The sequence below is a fragment of the Aethina tumida genome, chromosome 2 (assembly GCF_024364675.1).
Source record: "Aethina tumida isolate Nest 87 chromosome 2, icAetTumi1.1, whole genome shotgun sequence".
Taxonomy (NCBI): Eukaryota; Metazoa; Arthropoda; class Insecta; order Coleoptera; family Nitidulidae; genus Aethina; species Aethina tumida.
The window spans coordinates 1308502-1325537 of NC_065436.1; the positions used below are offsets into that span (position 1 = coordinate 1308502).

General features: G+C 30.1%; 3 protein-coding genes across 4 annotated transcripts; 1 reads left to right on the top strand and 2 right to left on the bottom strand.

The window, feature by feature from the left end:
* Positions 1–62: 62 nt before the first annotated feature.
* On the bottom strand, positions 63–13300 carry LOC109602224 (alpha-tubulin N-acetyltransferase). The gene is made up of 7 exons (XM_049962503.1): positions 12922–13300; positions 6685–6834; positions 5622–5793; positions 3445–3611; positions 2138–2240; positions 1995–2047; positions 63–1215 (listed from the first exon to the last, which is right to left on the bottom strand). Exons 1-7 carry the CDS (start codon positions 13023–13025, stop codon positions 900–902), a joined length of 1065 nt encoding a protein of 354 aa, XP_049818460.1. The 5' UTR covers positions 13026–13300; the 3' UTR covers positions 63–899.
* A 313-nt stretch (positions 13301–13613) lies between these two features.
* On the top strand, positions 13614–15350 carry LOC109602225 (queuine tRNA-ribosyltransferase accessory subunit 2). Its single transcript, XM_020018552.2, has 7 exons — positions 13614–13836; positions 13896–14037; positions 14098–14418; positions 14481–14671; positions 14725–14888; positions 14940–15065; positions 15118–15350. The coding sequence occupies exons 1-7, from the start codon at positions 13720–13722 to the stop codon at positions 15269–15271; spliced, it is 1215 nt and encodes a 404-aa protein (XP_019874111.1). The 5' UTR covers positions 13614–13719; the 3' UTR covers positions 15272–15350.
* Positions 15351–15416: 66 nt separating this feature from the next.
* On the bottom strand, positions 15417–16686 carry LOC109602226 (sorting nexin-16). 2 transcript variants are annotated; one of them, XM_049963465.1, is made up of 5 exons: positions 16510–16686; positions 16301–16445; positions 15888–16196; positions 15703–15839; positions 15417–15652 (listed from the first exon to the last, which is right to left on the bottom strand). In XM_049963465.1, exons 1-5 carry the CDS (start codon positions 16605–16607, stop codon positions 15586–15588), a joined length of 756 nt encoding a protein of 251 aa, XP_049819422.1. In that variant the 5' UTR covers positions 16608–16686; the 3' UTR covers positions 15417–15585. The 2 variants fall into 2 exon arrangements, with proteins under 2 accessions (XP_049819422.1, XP_019874112.2); XM_020018553.2 differs by having other exon boundaries at positions 16301–16448.
* Positions 16687–17036: the final 350 nt, after the last annotated feature.

Below are 17036 nucleotides of genomic sequence, written 5' to 3' on the forward strand. Positions count from 1 at the left end.
ATACAAACCTTGTTGTCAATTATTCTCTTAATAATTAAATAGGTAAAGAATAAAACACACAATAAATTAGTGTAATTTTAATTATTTTTTGGTAATTCTACACAGATAATTGCGAGATAAAACGGAACAGGCAAAGACTGGCATATAAACATGTTCAACAAAAATAAATATTCTAATCTAATGGAATGTAACAAAAATTAAGAAGATGAAGGACAAAAATACTGTATTGTCGGGACGTGACCCTTTTGAACATCAACTTTGACACTACACTAAAAGCAGCCTTTTTCTTAAGTCATCAATTCCGCCTAAAACCTAACAATCGATCCTTCACAACAAAGTGGCAAACAATAAACAAAGAACAATAATGGCAATATTGCACGACAATTTTGAATTTTTATCACATCACAACAGCTATTGCACAAATGCTTTTTTATAAAATATATCAAAAAACGCTAAATATTTATTTGGTTATTTAGTATATAAATATGTGTATAACTATAAATAAATAATAAATAAAGTGGCTTAACTAAAGTCGAAGCAGTTTCAACTTGTGCTGCGTTTAAAAAACTTTGAAACTCCTTCAGATGGTCCAAATGCGACGAAAGTAACTGTACAAAGTCCTGTCAGCAGGAAATCATTATTTCTGACGACCCCGTGTACTTATTTATATACGTTGAGGTATATACTATTTATTTGTAATAGTTAGTAGTAGTAAATAATTATAAAACGTGTAAAATTTGGTCATCGCCATAGAAACAACGATTCAGCTGCGACTTTTGAATAAATACAAACCGAATGACAGCTCAGTAAACCCAGTGGAAGAACCGGAAATCGCCCTCAAAGTGACAACCGAACGACAACGTCCAACCAACCACACACATTTACGATTCATGATTTGTCTACCACAACTTGTTGTGGTAGAACTTCAAGTCGAAGAACCCCTGCTCCGTCAAGTGACTGGGCGTCTTCTTCTTGTGCGGCTCCTCCTCCACCTCCAGCTCCCGGACCTTGTGCGCCAGCTCCTCGACGGCGGCGACACCGGGCCCGTCCTCGACGATCTCGTCGTTCGTTTGAATGGAGAGCGACTGCGGCCGTTCCAGTTTCGGCGACTCCGGGGCCTGGTCGCCGTTCGACTCGGCCACCACCTCCTCCTCGGTCGCCTTCTCCGCTTCCGGCTTCGGCGAACTGTAATTTTTTGGTATTTTTTTTTGTTTAGGACGTTAGGCTTTTAAATTGCGCGTGCGTTTAATTGCTCGGGATTTTGCGTGCCCTGTGTGGAGAGAGAAAAGTAAAATAAATTAAAATAAAAATAACTAAAACAATAAATAAAATAAAATAACAGTAATAAAATAATAAATTAAGGGTGATTCACTTAATTGATTCATTAGAAATATATAGAGAGGTTTAGCTGAATTTTCAGGCTAATATCTCTTGTTTCTTCTATATAAACATCGAATTAATCAGTTAAGTGAATCACCCCGTATATTTTAAACAAATCAGTAAAATATACAAGATGATTCACTTAATTGCTTCATTAGAAATTTATAGAGAGGTTGAGCTGAAGTTTCAGGCTGATATCTCTTGCTTTTTCTATATAAACTTCTAATTAATTAGTTAAATGAATCACCCTGTATATTTTAAATAAATCAGTAAAAAGGGTTCTAGTAGAATATACAGGATGATTCACTTAATTTCTTCATTAGAAAATTAAAAGGTTAAACTGAAATTTCAGGCTGAAATCTCTTGTTTCTTCTATATAAACCTCTTATTAATCAGTTAAGTCAATTACTTATAAATAAATCAGTAAAAAATTAAATTATTTACAAAAATAAAATATTAAAATAATAGTCAAACAAGGGTGAGTTGTAGTATCCTAAAAATCTTAAACAGTTTCTTAATTTCAAGTAATTTATTAAACATTCTCTTTAATACTATTCAAGATTTTCCTTTAATTTTACTGGTTTACAGTTTTTTAAACCAAGTAACCAACTTACCCCACTGGTGTGGTCGACGTGGTGGGCAACGTGGATGTTTCGTTGTGTATTATCTAAAAAACAGACGTAATTAAATAAATAAATTCATATAACAGTGGAACCCGTATAGATAATTAATTAATTAATTTTTTAGTGTGCTATACCTGACCCATACTGCACTTAGGACGGGGTGCAGCGTATCTTCCGTACGGGGCGACACTTGGTGAGATCGAGACGTTAGGCGAGTTTCCCTTAATGATAGACTCACTAGAAATAGTTAGTAGAAAAAAGGGGGTTCGATTAGTGGTTGTGTTACTCGTCGGTTGAAGAAATCAACATGTTTAGGGGTTGGTTTTAATGTTTTACTGGATTATTTGTTATATTTTGCCCCTGTTATTGTTTATTATAAAGTTAAATGTTATCACATTTTTATACAAAACTTTTCTCTGTATCTCTTACAGGAAAATAAATATTTTAGGGGATGGAATATTCCTGTACACAAATAAATGAAGTAGAATATAAGTATTAGATAGAAGATAAAGTAATTTACATTTTTGCTTTATTTTTGTATTAAATTTTATATTATTTGAAGACTTTTAGTCTATTATTGGTCTGGAGAGATTCAAAGAAAGCTTCAAATTGTTAAAAGGGAAGTTTGTTGTTATTTCAAAGCATAAAATGATAAATTACTCTTTCCAGTACCCAATATTTTATGTAGTTAGTTAATTTAAATGATTATTAGGTAAATTTCAGACCATTAAACGGTTCTAGTAATATTTCACATAAACTTCCTATAAAAGTCTGAAACACAGTTGTGTCCCTTGCTCCATAAAAAAATATTCCCCGCATTTTTAGTAACTAGGTCGAAGGTACAATAAAAAGCCATACTCGTGCCCCGCTGTTAAATAAAAAAACCCGGGGATCAACCGAGTAGTTATGAGTGTAACGAATATAGGAACATAAGAATTACATATAAAACAATGGGCCTGTACCCCACATTTGTGTTTTATTGCCACCCACGAGCTTAAGAACATAATTACGTCAACACTGTTGTAAATTCCGATAAAATCGGTTGTTGTAATGGCTCAAGTGCTTTCGAGGGAACTGAACTGAAGCACGAAATACATTGATTCGTACTTTTTACTGAAATCTAGTTACTGAACTTGTTTGTGCATGTGGTTAAACAAATGTAAACCCGTCACTAAATTTAGTCTAGACGACCCAAAGGAAATAAATTGGATTAATTCCCGGAATGCACAAAATTAGTACGTCAACCTAAAAATAAAACTTACGCATGGCTTAAATGTTTATGGTTTCGGTACGCATCTATTTACACTGTGAGGGGCACCAGTCGAAAAATTAATTAATTCCGCAGAGCGTAATCAGTGCCTATTTATGTACGTTAGTTTGATTTAAATCGTTACGTGGAAAACTAATTTAAATGAGTCACTTTGGGGCTGTTTTCATTTACCTTTTTTCACTCTTTTTGTCCTCGTCGTCGGGGAAGAAGCCGTCGAACACGACGTAGTTGTTCATCTGTTTGATGGGTGTGCTTAAATTGTAATGCTTTTTCAAAAAACCCAGAAATTTTTCACTTGGTCGGTCTATTGCTATTTTGACTGGTTCGATGTCCTCATCCTGAAAAAAGGTTTCAGGAACATTAATTCAATGATAAATCTAATTTAATTAATTACTTGTGCTAAATCAATGATTATTAATTACTATTATTATTAATGGATGGTTGGTAAAACAAAGAACATTAATTTCATGACAAATCAAAGTTGATTGTGTTGCTGATTAAATGCCCATTCGAATCCAAATCTGTTTATAATCGTCCCAACCACAACTGACACTAATACGCCCAATAATAAACCCATGTCGTGCCCATAAATATCCGGCACAAATTTTATAACCGACAGGATAAATATTATCGCATTATTCTATATAGAAAAGCCCAAAAATAGAAAATGGGTTATCATGTCAGGATTAGCTCTGCGGTAAAATTTGAACGGTTCACATAATAGAAATAAAAAAAAAAGAAATGGCTGGCTGGAACTAATTAACAAACGCCAGAAACACGCGAAAACAACGATTGGGTTCTTCCGTTTCCGGGTAATCGAAACTGCAACCGCAGTAAATTACTGAAATTACATACATGTGCATAATTAGTTTAATCAGTTGTTGATATGATATCGATTTTACATTTGCTGTTTGTTTAGAAAGTTCTTTAATCAGTGTTCTTATAATTACTTATAGTAGTAGATGATGTTTAATATTTTTGCTAAATACACAATATTTTTGGCCACTTTAACCTTTTTTTTAAATTTTAATAGATTACTTATACTAGTAGATGATAATTTTAACACTTTTGCTAAGTCATACAATATCAATTTCATGATAAATCAATGTTTATTACTATTATTTATATTATTACGTCTGTTAATTACTTGATTTTATCTCATACAACTAAATAAATTGTTTAATAAAGCATTAATAGTTTTAATTTATGTTTTTTTTAATTATTTCAATTACTACTTATACTAGTAGATGATAATTTTTAATACTTTTGCTAAATAATAAGCCAAATTATAAAATATAAACAATATTTTACGATATTTTGGTCACTTTAATCTTTTTTTAATTTTAATTCATTACTTATACTAGTAGAAGATAATTTTAACACTTTTACTAAGTCACACAATATCAATTTCATGATAAATCAAAGTTTATTACTATTATTAATATTATTACGTCTGTTAATTACTTGAATTTATCATTTACAACTAAATAAATTGTTTAATGAAGCACTAATAGTTTTAATTTATATATTTTTTTTAAAATATTTCAATTATTACTTATACTAGTAGATGATAATTTTTAATATTTTTGCTAAATAATAAGCCACATTATAAAATATAAACAATATTTTACGATATTTTGGTCACTTTAACCTTTTTTTAATTTTAATTCATTACTTATACTAGTAGAAGATAATTTTAACACTTTTGCTAAGTCACACAATATCAATTTCATGATAAATCATTCTTTATTACTATTATTAATATTATTACGTCTGTTAATTACTTGAATTTATTATTTACAACTAAATAAATTGTTTAATGAAGCATTAATAGTTTTAATTTATGTTTTTTTAAACATTTTAATTATTACTTATACTAGTAGATGATAATTTTTAATACTTTTGCTAAATAATAAGCCACATTATAAAATATAAACAATATTTTACGATATTTTGGTCACTTTAACCTTTTTTTAAGTTTAATTCATTACTTATACTAGTAGAAGATAATTTCAACACTTTTGCTAAGTCATACAATATCAATTTGATGATAAATCAATGTTTATTACTATTATTAATATTATAACGTCTGTTAATTACTGGATTTAGCCATTAATAGTTTTAATTTTCGTTTTTTAATTATTTTAGTTATTACTTATACTAGTAGGTGATAATTTTAAATACTGCTAAGCCACAAAGAAACAAACGATACGTCACAACATATATGGGCTTTTTAAACTCTCTTTCACATGCATTATTCATTTTTCAGCGTTTTATGTAAATTCCCCATCACTCCTTAAACAGTTTACAATTGATTTTTATCGCCTTTTTGCCTGGGTAAAACTTGCCTTGAGCATGTGCTCGTAGAGGAGCTTCCCGAGACCGGAACGCTGACGGGATTCGTGCACGTAAAAGTCGAGGATGCACAACGGCGTGACTTGATAATGTTCGCCGTCCCTGTCGAAGAGGTACAGAGTCTTCCGCCCGACTTTTAACAGGCCTGTCACAGCTCCTTTTTTACTGAAAAAAACACACATAATTAGTATTTTAATTTGATTTAATAATGTAAAGTCTTAACTTGTTTAATGTATTTATTCAAATTAATGTATATATTTTTTGACATTTGATAACATACGTTTATTATTTTATTATAATTACGTGCCAGGATTAAACTGTACACCTTTGGCATTTGCGTGAGTTTAGCAATTTAATTAAAAACATTTTGGCTCGTTTAACAAACACACACACACAAGTCTCTAATGTTTTAAAGTCATTGTTAAAACACAGTTTATTTTGAAAATAAAGGAGACTATAAATATAGCTTATTAACACCTTTTATCTAATTTAATTAGGTGTCCATTTCTTTAAACTTTTATAAAATACTATATACAGGGTGGTTCAATCAATATAAATCCAAAAAAAGTATATACTTATTACAAAATATTCATTTTAATTTATTTTTTAATATTTTCAACCTTGTAATGAATCATTTAGATGGATTTCCTTGTACAATTTATATTAATTATTAATATTAAAATTAATATATTCACAATAAAAAAATCAATAGATGATGTCCAACTTATTATTAGTTACACTTGTAATTTCCCACGTTTTAAAATTGCCCTGCACATTAAAGTTCCTCTCAAGATTTTAGCCGGACACATAATTATTAGTATGTGGCATCAGTCGAATTTCCCACGACTCATTACATTATCTTTTAACGTGTCCATCAGTTTTTATTTTCCGTTCTGCTGAGCCATTAATAAAACGGTAACTCAGCGACGCCGAGAGATTCATCTGTAAATTTTACTCGTCTAAAAGACTAGACAGACGAAATGGGAGACGTAACACAGAGAGACAGTGAGGGTGAAGAAATAAAAGGACGAAAAAGGGTGAAAGTGAGTGGTTTACCCGTTGTGCCCGCCGTCAATCAATAGGTAGAGCTTGTGCTCCGAATTCCTCAGCCGGTCGGACGTGGTGATCGCCTTCGAGAGGCCCTGGGCGGCGGCCGACGCCTCCCCCATCGCGTTCACCACCTCGGTGACCTTCGACACTGTGTCCCTGAAAAATAATTAAAGTAAAAAATTAAACACTTAATTTATATAATTGAGTTTTAAATAAAATTAGGATGTCCAAACACGTTATTAATTAAACTATATCACAGTAGACTTAATTAAATTCAAAAGTTCTCAAATCAATGAGTTTTTCTTTAATAAATTTACATACTTATACTGTCATTTCTTATTTGAAACTATAGAGACAAACAATATTAATAATTAAACTGTTTGATGTTAGTTTTAATTAAATTAAGAAGTTCTGGAAGGGAATAATTAGTGTAAATGATACAAAAATTAAAAATTAAGGCATCAAAATCTAAACAATGAGTTTTTCTTTAATAAATTTACATACTTATACTGTCATTTCTTATTTGAAACTATAGAGACAAACAATATTAATAATTAAACTGTTTGATGTTAGTTTTAATTAAATTAAGAAGTTCTGGAAGGGAATAATTAGTGTAAATGATACAAAAATTAAAAATTAAGGCATCAAAATCTAAACAATGAGTTTTTCTTTAATAAATTTACATACTTATACTGTCATTTCTTATTTGAAACTATAGAGACAAACAATATTAATAATTAAACTGTTTGATGTTAGTTTTAATTAAATTAAGAAGTTCTGGAAGGGAATAATTAGTGTAAATGATACAAAAATTAAAAATTAAGGCATCAATATCTAAACAATGAGTTTTTCTTTAATAAATTTACATATTTATACTGTCATTTCTTATTTGAAACTATAAAGACGAACAATATTAATAATTAAACTGATTGATGTTAGTTTTAATTAAATTAAGAAGTTCTGGAAGGGAATAATTAGTGTAAATGATACAAAAATTAAAAATTAAGGCATCAAAATCTAAACAATGAGTTTTTCTTTAATAAATTTACATATTTATACTGTCATTTCTTATTTGAAACAATAAAGACAAACAATATTAATAATTAAACTGCTTGATGTTAGTTTTAATTAAATTAAGAAGCTCTGGAAGGGAATAATTAGTGTAAATGATACAAAAATTAAAAATTAAGGCATCAAAATCTAAACAATGAATTTTTCTTTAATAAATTTACATATTTATACTGTCATTTTTTATTTGAAACAATAAAGGCAAACAATTTTAATAATTAAACTAATTGATGTTAGTTTTAATTAAATTAAGAAGTTCTGGAAGGGAATATTTAATATAAATGATGTAAAAATTAAAAATTAAGGCATCAAAATGTAAACAATGAGTTTTTCTTTATTAAATTTACAAGAGAAACCTAAATTAATATAAAAAAATCTCAGAACAATAAAAATTAATAGGAAATATTATATTTAATTTAAAAATTACCACAAAATAACAACAAAAACACATAAAAAATTAACATTTAAAATACAAATTAAAGAAATATTTGTAAAATGTTTATGTAAAAAACAATACTTAATAGATATATTGTTTACAACTGATGTAAATGATATAAATTTTTATTTTTAAGTTTTTATTACCAATAAATATCAGAATTAAATCACATTTTTTTTTAATTTTATTTGTTTCTATTATTGTGCTCATATTTCCATGTGTTTGTATTTTTTATATCAATATTCAAATTTTGTTTGAAGAGAACATACTATTGTAGATATAACAATTACCCACACAAATTATAATATTGATTAGAAATCACTTTGAGTTATGTAGTTTTTCGTACCAGCATATACTCCTTTAACCTATTTATACTATTTTAGAAATCGATCAACTTTCTGATACAAAAGCCACAATATTGTACAAAAACTCTTCTTATTGTTTTATTCATTGTATTGTATTTTTTTAATTTCCAATCAGACAATCAATTAAATTTTACATCAAAATTTTAAAGCACAAAGTCTATTTTTTTAATTTAATCGATCCCACATTTATCGGAGCATATCGCTTAATTCGACACGATGTTTTGTGTGCGACACGTCAAAACACCATTAGAAAAATTAACGCTGTTACGTTACGCGATAAGAGATATAAATCGGATACTGAATAACAATTCCTTCGATCAAATACCGTAACAATTTACTCGAGTCGTGTTCATTGATATTTATAATTGTTATGTTTGATGTTGATGTGTTTTGATTTATGTTGTTGTTGTGTCTACGTGAAATTGTTGCTAATTTATTTTTACACGCACACAGGATGTCCCAACTGACTCCGGAGTCCGGACTTATTTAATATCTTTGACTGTTCCTGAAATGTTTCATATATGACAATGTTAAATGTCTTAAAATTTACCAAAAATATAGTTAAATCTGATTTAGAGACGATTTGATACATCAAAAGTTACACATATATTTAAAAAACTTGATTTTTTTCACTTCAAATTGAAACAATCATAGAATTTGCCTTTAAATTTTTGAAGACAGTCAAAAAAATCATCTCTCATAACTTTATGGTACAAAGAAAGGACACAATATTGTCAGATTTCGTGTAAATTAATCATAATTCTGATGCTCTGACACATGAACGTGGTAGAAAATGGTTAACAAGTGTAAATTAATTTTAATGAAGGACTTTTAATTGAATTAAGAGAGCGTTGCATCTGCCAAGACGTTTAAAATTTAATGTCCGCACAAAACGCGTAACGGAAGTTGAACAACGTCTTCGACGAATTTAATTGCAACTGTTGTTTCCAACAACGAATCTTTCAGTGCGTAAACAAAACAAAATGCACCGTTAATAATAAATTTCGGGCGTAACGTAAACGAGGAATCGATCGTGGAAACTAATAAATTAAGTATCTAATATTAATAAACCAATTTCGGAACTAGCCCAGAAGTGGGCACGGTTCACATTAACTTCGATTACATAACTGGGTATGTAATTTTAAAATTCGGGGCGCGTGTTGATTTTCGTGTAGATCCTTTGCCACGTTACTCACGCTAATTATCTGCATTAAAATCTGTTTTTACTGTTAGCGGTGTGTAATTGTGGGCGGGCGAGTTCAATGTGTTTTCTGTTTGATGAATGAAACGATGTAACTGTGTTAATATCCATCGGGTGTAATTATTTGTATTGTATACGGGGTATTCCAATTTGGCACACTTCTTTCATACATGACAATGTTAAATATCTCTAAATTTACCAGAAATATCGTTATATCTTATTTAAAGACAATTTTGTGTATCACAAGTTATTTATATTTTAGAAGAACTTGATTTTTTCGACATTTCAAAGGCAAATTTAATTATTATTTCAATTTGATGTAAAATTTCCCACATGTTTCACAAGATAACAATGTTAAATATCTTGAAATTTACCAGAAATACCATCATATCTAATTTAGAGACAATTTTGAATATCACAAGTTATATATATTTTAGAAAAACTTAATTTTTTCATCATTTCAAAGGCAAATTTAATTATTATTTCAATTTGAAGTAAAATTTCCCACGTTTCATAAGATAACAATGTTAAATATCTCGAAATTTATCAGAAATATCATCATATCTAATTTAGAGACAATTTTGTGTATCACAAGTTATATATATTTTAGAAAAACTTGATTTTTTCGTCATTTCAAAGGCAAATTTAATTATTATTTCAATTTGATGTAAAATTTCCCACATGTTTCATAAGATAACAATGTTAAATATCTCGAAATTTACCAGAAATATCATCATATCTAATTTAGAGACAATTTTGTGTATCACAAATTATATATATTTTAGAAAAACTTGATTTTTTCTACATTTCAAAGGCAAATTTAATCATTATTTCAATTTGATGTAAAATTTCCCACATGTTTCATAAGATAACAATGTTAAATATCTCGAAATTTATCAGAAATATCGTTATATCTAATTTAGAGACAATTTTGGATGTCACAAGTTATATATATTTTAGAAAAACTTGATTTTTTCGTCACATCTAAGACAAATTTAATTATTATTTCAATTTGATGTAAAATTTCCCACATGTTTCATAAGATAACAATGTTAAATATCTCGAAATTTACCAGGAATATTAGTTATATCTTATTTAGAGACAATTTTGGATATCACAAATTATATATATTTTAGAAAAAGTTGATTTTTTTCGACGTTTCAAAGGCAAATTTAATTATTATTTCAATTTGATGTAAAATTTCCCACATGTTTCATAAGATAACAATGTTAAATATCTCGAAATTTACCAGGAATATCATCATATCTAATTTAGAGACAATTTTGAATATCACAAGTTATTTATATTTTAGAAGAACTTGATTTTTTCGACATTTTAAAGGCAAATTTAATTATTATTTCAATTTGATGTAAAATTTCCCACATGTTTCACAGATAACAATGATAAATATCTCGAAATTTACCAGGAATATTAGTTATATCTTATTTAGAGACAATTTTGGAAATCACAAATTATATATATTTTAGAAAAAGTTGATTTTTTTCGACGTTTCAAAGGCAAATTTAATTATTATTTCAATTTGATGCAAAATTTCTCCCTTCTTTCATACACAAAAATATTAAATATCTCAAAATTTACCAGAAATATCGTTATATTTTATTTAGAGATATTATAATATACTTAATTCACACTTTTTCAGTCACATTTTTGTGTCAGAGTATCAAAATTATGACAATATTGTACCATTTCTTTGTACCATCAAGTTATGAGAGATTATTATGACAGTTTTCAATGATTCTTAACACTTAAAAATTAAAAACATGGACCTAAATACGAAAATATAATTAATTTTTTTGATTCGATTTATCAATTACAGTAAATTGAACAATTTTCCATTAAGAAACCTTTTTTAGAAACAAACATGTGCATAAATATTATTTTTTAAGGATATTTCAAAAATGGGAGCAACGATTAACTCAGTTCTAGGTTTCTAGACTATTTTAGAAAGAATTTAATTAATAGTAAAAGTAATCATAAAAATGATACATTAAAATTAGCATTAAATTAAAATAAAAATATGTAGTTATAGACATAAATTAGTCGATAATTTTGCAGCAATCTATAATTTGTAGCAAGCTGCGAACGTCATGATTTTTCACATGGTTTCTTTCCTTGGGAAAATTACTATTAATTATTAGTTGTATTGATGTATTAATAAATGTCCTTCACGGATCGATTCCTACATGTTAATATTTCTGTCATGGCACATAAAAAAATAAGATTTTAACTCTTTTCTTTGGCAAAACATAAGTAAGATCTAAAAATAAACTGTTTGTTTTATCACGAATTAGTTGCAAGCAATCCACGTGTTGGTGGTATTACTTATATTTATACTTTGATAACAAAAATTGCACTCTTTAATCATGTATAAACTTTAATTATCAACTGAGGCATAAATAATTTGTACATTTATAAGTGAATTCAATGAAGAACAAACACAAAATCTATTTCGATCCCGAAATCTAATTAACATATAAATATTTACGATGACAAAACATGATTGCAGTCGCATATTCGTGCAAAAACCTCTTTTCAGCAGTCTCGTGCTTCGCATACGTTGTCGGCACATCAAAAGAAATGGGATTGGAATTAAATTTGGATAGGTCAAACTTGAAATCGGAGGAAGTGACCTTGTTTTAATATTATTCAATGGATTATGCAATGAAATCTGGTGCTCCAGTTTTCCTCATTGATCTAACATTATCTGTAGAATAAATTTTCTTTAAAAAATATATAAATTTCTTAGTAATTATTAATTATACATTACTTTTAATTATTAAAAAATAGTAAATTTTATAAATATTAAAATGAGTAAATAAAACTTTCACTATTTTTAATATTTGAATAGTTTCGGGGAAGAATTCAATGACAAAACATGCATAAATTTATAAATAATCCTTCTGCGATTTTGAAACTAGTTTTTAAATGACACCTCATGTTAAAAATGACCTTTAAGAGCAACATTAATTCCACACACGAGTAAATTCCCATTTAAATCCTCACAAATTAGAAAAAACCATAAATAAATGTGTGTAGCGCAACAATTAACACATGCGTCAGTCGGACGTGCTCCTGTAAAAATCCCCGAGCGACCGACGACCGCACCCCAAAAAACCCCCGAACTGCACCCCAAAAAATCCATCACCACTCACCATAATTGTCTGCGATCTCCACTGAAACCGGGTGGAACCAAATTGTGGTCGATCTCGACGATCCTCTCTTTGAAATAGTCGTTCAGGTTGAATTTAAATTCCATTTTAATTTCGCACCAAAATTATCAATGTACGATTGCGTAGCAGGACTCAGCAGGACATCTCAGTCAGCGTAACGCGATCACAGGCAACAGTTTGACAACACAAATCACCAACACCTTTCTACCATCGAGTGTGACAGCGAGAAAACCCATCCCGTTACCCACGGACGCGGTGTTGTCGAATTGGCGATTTTCACCGGGCTTTTCATCGATTTTTCCCAAACTCAAAGGTTTACGCGCTTGTTGTTTTAATTTCCCGTGGACGTTGCGATGAAGTGCCCGTAAAGGATTTGTTTACAAGTCCCTTTAAATAAATATTAAAAGTGAGCGGAATATTTGAGTGGGATTAATAATATTTACATGCAGTACGCAACCCTCACTACATCTTAGTCTAATTCATGCTTTTTTACTGCGTTGTGCGTAAAAATTAACACACAAATTACTAATTGTGTAACTAATTGCCGTTTTTTAAATTGTACCATCAACTGTTAGGCGTATTTTTGCGAGTTTGTAAACCACTGGGCAACTTCAATGGTACCCAACACAACCATTGTTTACAAATCGTTAGGCAACCGATCTTACGTCGGCATAACATGTTGAAAATCTGTCAGTTGTCACGTTTCGAAAACACAAACCAATTTTTAATGATTTAAGTGCACTTAACTGTTAAATTAATAGGAACTCGACGGTTTCAAAAATGAAATTTACAGTTCAAAATGTGTCCAGGTTGCGGCCGCGTATCGGCGTCCTGTCCAATTTGAACGACAGACCGGAGGTGAACCTCGAAACGCCGATGCTCTTGCTTCACTCGCAGGTCTGTATACACATATTAATGCATAGCGAGAGCTGTATTTGACTCGGGGGTCGTTTCAGGGTGGGCAAATACCACATGTCACACATGAAGTCTTCAAACTTGTCAGTCAGGATGCTTACGTACTGCAAATACCACTGCAAAGCGTTCACAACTTCCAGGAGACGATGCAGCACTACAGGGGGTCCATCAGTGAATTTGTGGGTCTGTCTCAGTCATTAATTAATTAGTAAAACATTCTGTAATTTTACAAATTGATTACAGGGAGCAAAAACAGCTTCTCGTGCATAACATTCCAAGATCCAAGCCAAATGACCAAGCATGGCCACCACTTGAAGACAAAGGTGCCTCTGTGGACAAAAAACGGGCTGGTCCACTACGATCCGACGATGTACATGAAGATGATGGAGTCTGTGAAGCCCGATATGTACATTTTCCTCTCAGATGGTGACACAAACAAGGCCAGTCACCAGAAGCGGATCACTAAGTCGGTGGACACCACCATAGACTTCTACAAACAGTGCCTGGAGTACCACAGAAAGTCAGAGGTGTTGCAAAGGTCGTTCCCGATGGCGTGTATCACTGGTAATTATCATTCAAATTATATAAATAATAAATAAATAAATACATGTATATTTTATTGACAGGAGGGTATGATTTGAAGGCACGAGAAAGATGTCTGGAAACAGTGTGCAAAGACCCAGACATACAGGGATATTTAATTGACGGCCTCCACAATAATGGACCAGAAATTGAGTTTTTGCCTTTTCTGGAGCTGAAACCAATCGTTGAGCTAATAATGAAAACGATACCGGAGTCAAAACTGACTTGTATTCAAGTACTTAACTGTTTTATACTTTTGTACCACTTGAAATTTACGTTTTGATTTAGGGCTGTTGGAATCCGGTGAACATAATCAAGTTTGTGCAACTAGGTGTGGATTTGTTTGATACGTCTTACTGCAAGATTGTAACGGAGCGGGCTGCAGCTTTGACTTTCAGTATGGATTTGGAAGGGGAAGTTGAGGAATATGAAATAAACCTAAGAGATAGACTGTAAGATTAATTTTACCATAAATTTAAAAGTTTTTAACCTTTTATTTACAGATATAGTGATGATTTTATGCCAATTCTAAGACACTGTACGTGTATGTCTTGCAAGAATTATTCAAGAGCGTATATTCACCATTTATTAACAGTTCAAGAACTTTTAGGGCCCATTTTAATTATGGTGTATGTAGAAATATATCTTCTCTGGCTGTATTTTAATTATTTATCGTTTTAGCCACAATATTCATCATTACCTGAGGTTCTTCCAACAAATTAGACAGTGTGTAAAAGAAGATAAACTAAACGATTTGGAACTGATTGTTGCTAAACAATTTAAAAATTATGAGGACAGTATGATGAAAAGAGAAGAATTAGCTGAAGCATCTTGAACATCATTAGTATCTTATTTTACAATTAACAAATAGTCATTTACATAATATATATTTTTTAATATTAATATATATTTTAAAAAATTAATGTCTTTTATTTAATTATCATTATATAAGCAAGCTTAAATAATTAATTAAACAACAATTATATTGTAAATATTTATTGCTTAAAAAATATATCTCTTTTATTGTCATGGTCCACAATATCTACATAGAGTTATGTTGTATAAATATATAAAACTATTTAATAAATAACTAAACTATTAACTGGTATAGAACTTTTGATTCCTTAAATTAACATATAACAACCTACATCATTGTAGTAACTTGGTTAAATTCTCATAATCCTTCTGACATTTTTGGCAATTCAGTGTAGAATTCCTAAAATAATTTCATCAGCAAGTATTTTATTATTATTTCACTTAAATTACCTAATAATTTTTTTAAGGTGCTCATTTTCTAATACTGTAGAATGGAGATTATCATGCAAAGCGTCTAACGCCATGTCTTTTTCTTGTATCTGCTGCTTGAGATCATTAATTGTTTCTTCGAGTGCCTCGAGGACAATCTACAACGATTATAAGTACTGTCCCACAATATTAATATTAAAACTCACCCTTGATTCATCATTGGTGTCTGAATACACGGGTGCCTCGTTCAAACAGAAGAAATCTTGAATGTCCTGTGACGTCAGTAACTCAGGGATATTCAAGATAGCATTGACCAGGGTTTGTAAATCATTGACCCTCTCTTCAAGGAAGAGTGAGTCATAATTGTTTTTGAACCACCTTTTTCGAGGCAAATATCTCACTACATCTGGATGTGAACGTTTGATTTTGTTGCAGAGGCGCACGAAATCGGTGTAACGTCGAAATACGTACCAAAAGCCGCCCGTTTCTGTGTTCTCCACTTTTATTTTGTACACCTATAACAATATACACATTGATAATACAGTTATAAATGATAAACAATGAATTAATCATACGTTTATCAGGCTATTAATAGCAACTAATTTTAATTTATGCTTACCGTAAATTTGGGTCGTTCCTCCATGATCTCATAGCCCACTATGGGCATACGAAATGAGCACGGACTATGAGGGTCCGAATAAAAGTTCCTATTATCCTCAGCTATCGACATGTTCTGAGCCATGTTCGTGATTCTATACGTCATACTACTAAAAATTAAACCACAAATTTACATTAACAACAGATAAAGGCGATAAAATTCGTCGTCACCTTTCCGAAAGTTGGTCCTCCGAACCAGTCGTTTCGCTGCCCTGATTGTCTTGTTTGTTAATTGTTCCTGTGTCGGAACTGTTTTGATTATCACACATTTTGTTGTTTTATATTATTATCACAATGGAAGTATTTCGTAAACAAAACATTTAGTATTGTGATTGTCACAAAAGTGGGGTTAACATACTTGACAGCTGTTGCATGTGTTAAGTGGGTTGCGTGCGGTCGGGCGCAAAAAAGCGCTTAAAATTAAATTTCTCTCAATTACATTAATATTTAAATGTTTAATTAATTTTTTATGCAAAAATAGCGCTCTTAATAATGTCCAGATTGATTTAGACCCTTTTAGGTACTTTATTCGGACAGGTTTATTGGTGGATATTAAAAAGTGAAATTGTTTGGACTTTATTAATTATTAAAATATTTACTGCGTTTTCAACGTGCAGTTTATTTAATTTTTTATTCTGGATTTCAAAAAAAATATATATATTTTATAAATATTAATGTTGTTTTGTTAACTAGTGTCA

Coding starts and splice junctions, on each gene's coding strand:
- LOC109602224 (XM_049962503.1), bottom strand. CDS start 13,025: ATGGAATTTAAATTCAACCTGAACGACTATTTCAAAGAGAGGATCGTC. Junction 2,241..3,444: donor GACAAAAAGAGTGAAAAAAG/GTAAATGAAAAC, acceptor AACTATTTCTAG/TGAGTCTATCATTAAGGGAA. Junction 2,048..2,137: donor CTAAGTGCAGTATGGGTCAG/GTATAGCACACT, acceptor TCTGTTTTTTAG/ATAATACACAACGAAACATC.
- LOC109602225 (XM_020018552.2), top strand. CDS start 13,720: ATGAAATTTACAGTTCAAAATGTGTCCAGGTTGCGGCCGCGTATCGGC. Junction 14,419..14,480: donor CCCGATGGCGTGTATCACTG/GTAATTATCATT, acceptor TTTTATTGACAG/GAGGGTATGATTTGAAGGCA. Junction 14,672..14,724: donor CAAAACTGACTTGTATTCAA/GTACTTAACTGT, acceptor GTTTTGATTTAG/GGCTGTTGGAATCCGGTGAA.
- LOC109602226 (XM_020018553.2), bottom strand. CDS start 16,607: ATGTGTGATAATCAAAACAGTTCCGACACAGGAACAATTAACAAACAA. Junction 16,449..16,509: donor GAGGACCAACTTTCGGAAAG/GTGACGACGAAT, acceptor TTTAATTTTTAG/TAGTATGACGTATAGAATCA. Junction 16,197..16,300: donor AGGAACGACCCAAATTTACG/GTAAGCATAAAT, acceptor ATATTGTTATAG/GTGTACAAAATAAAAGTGGA.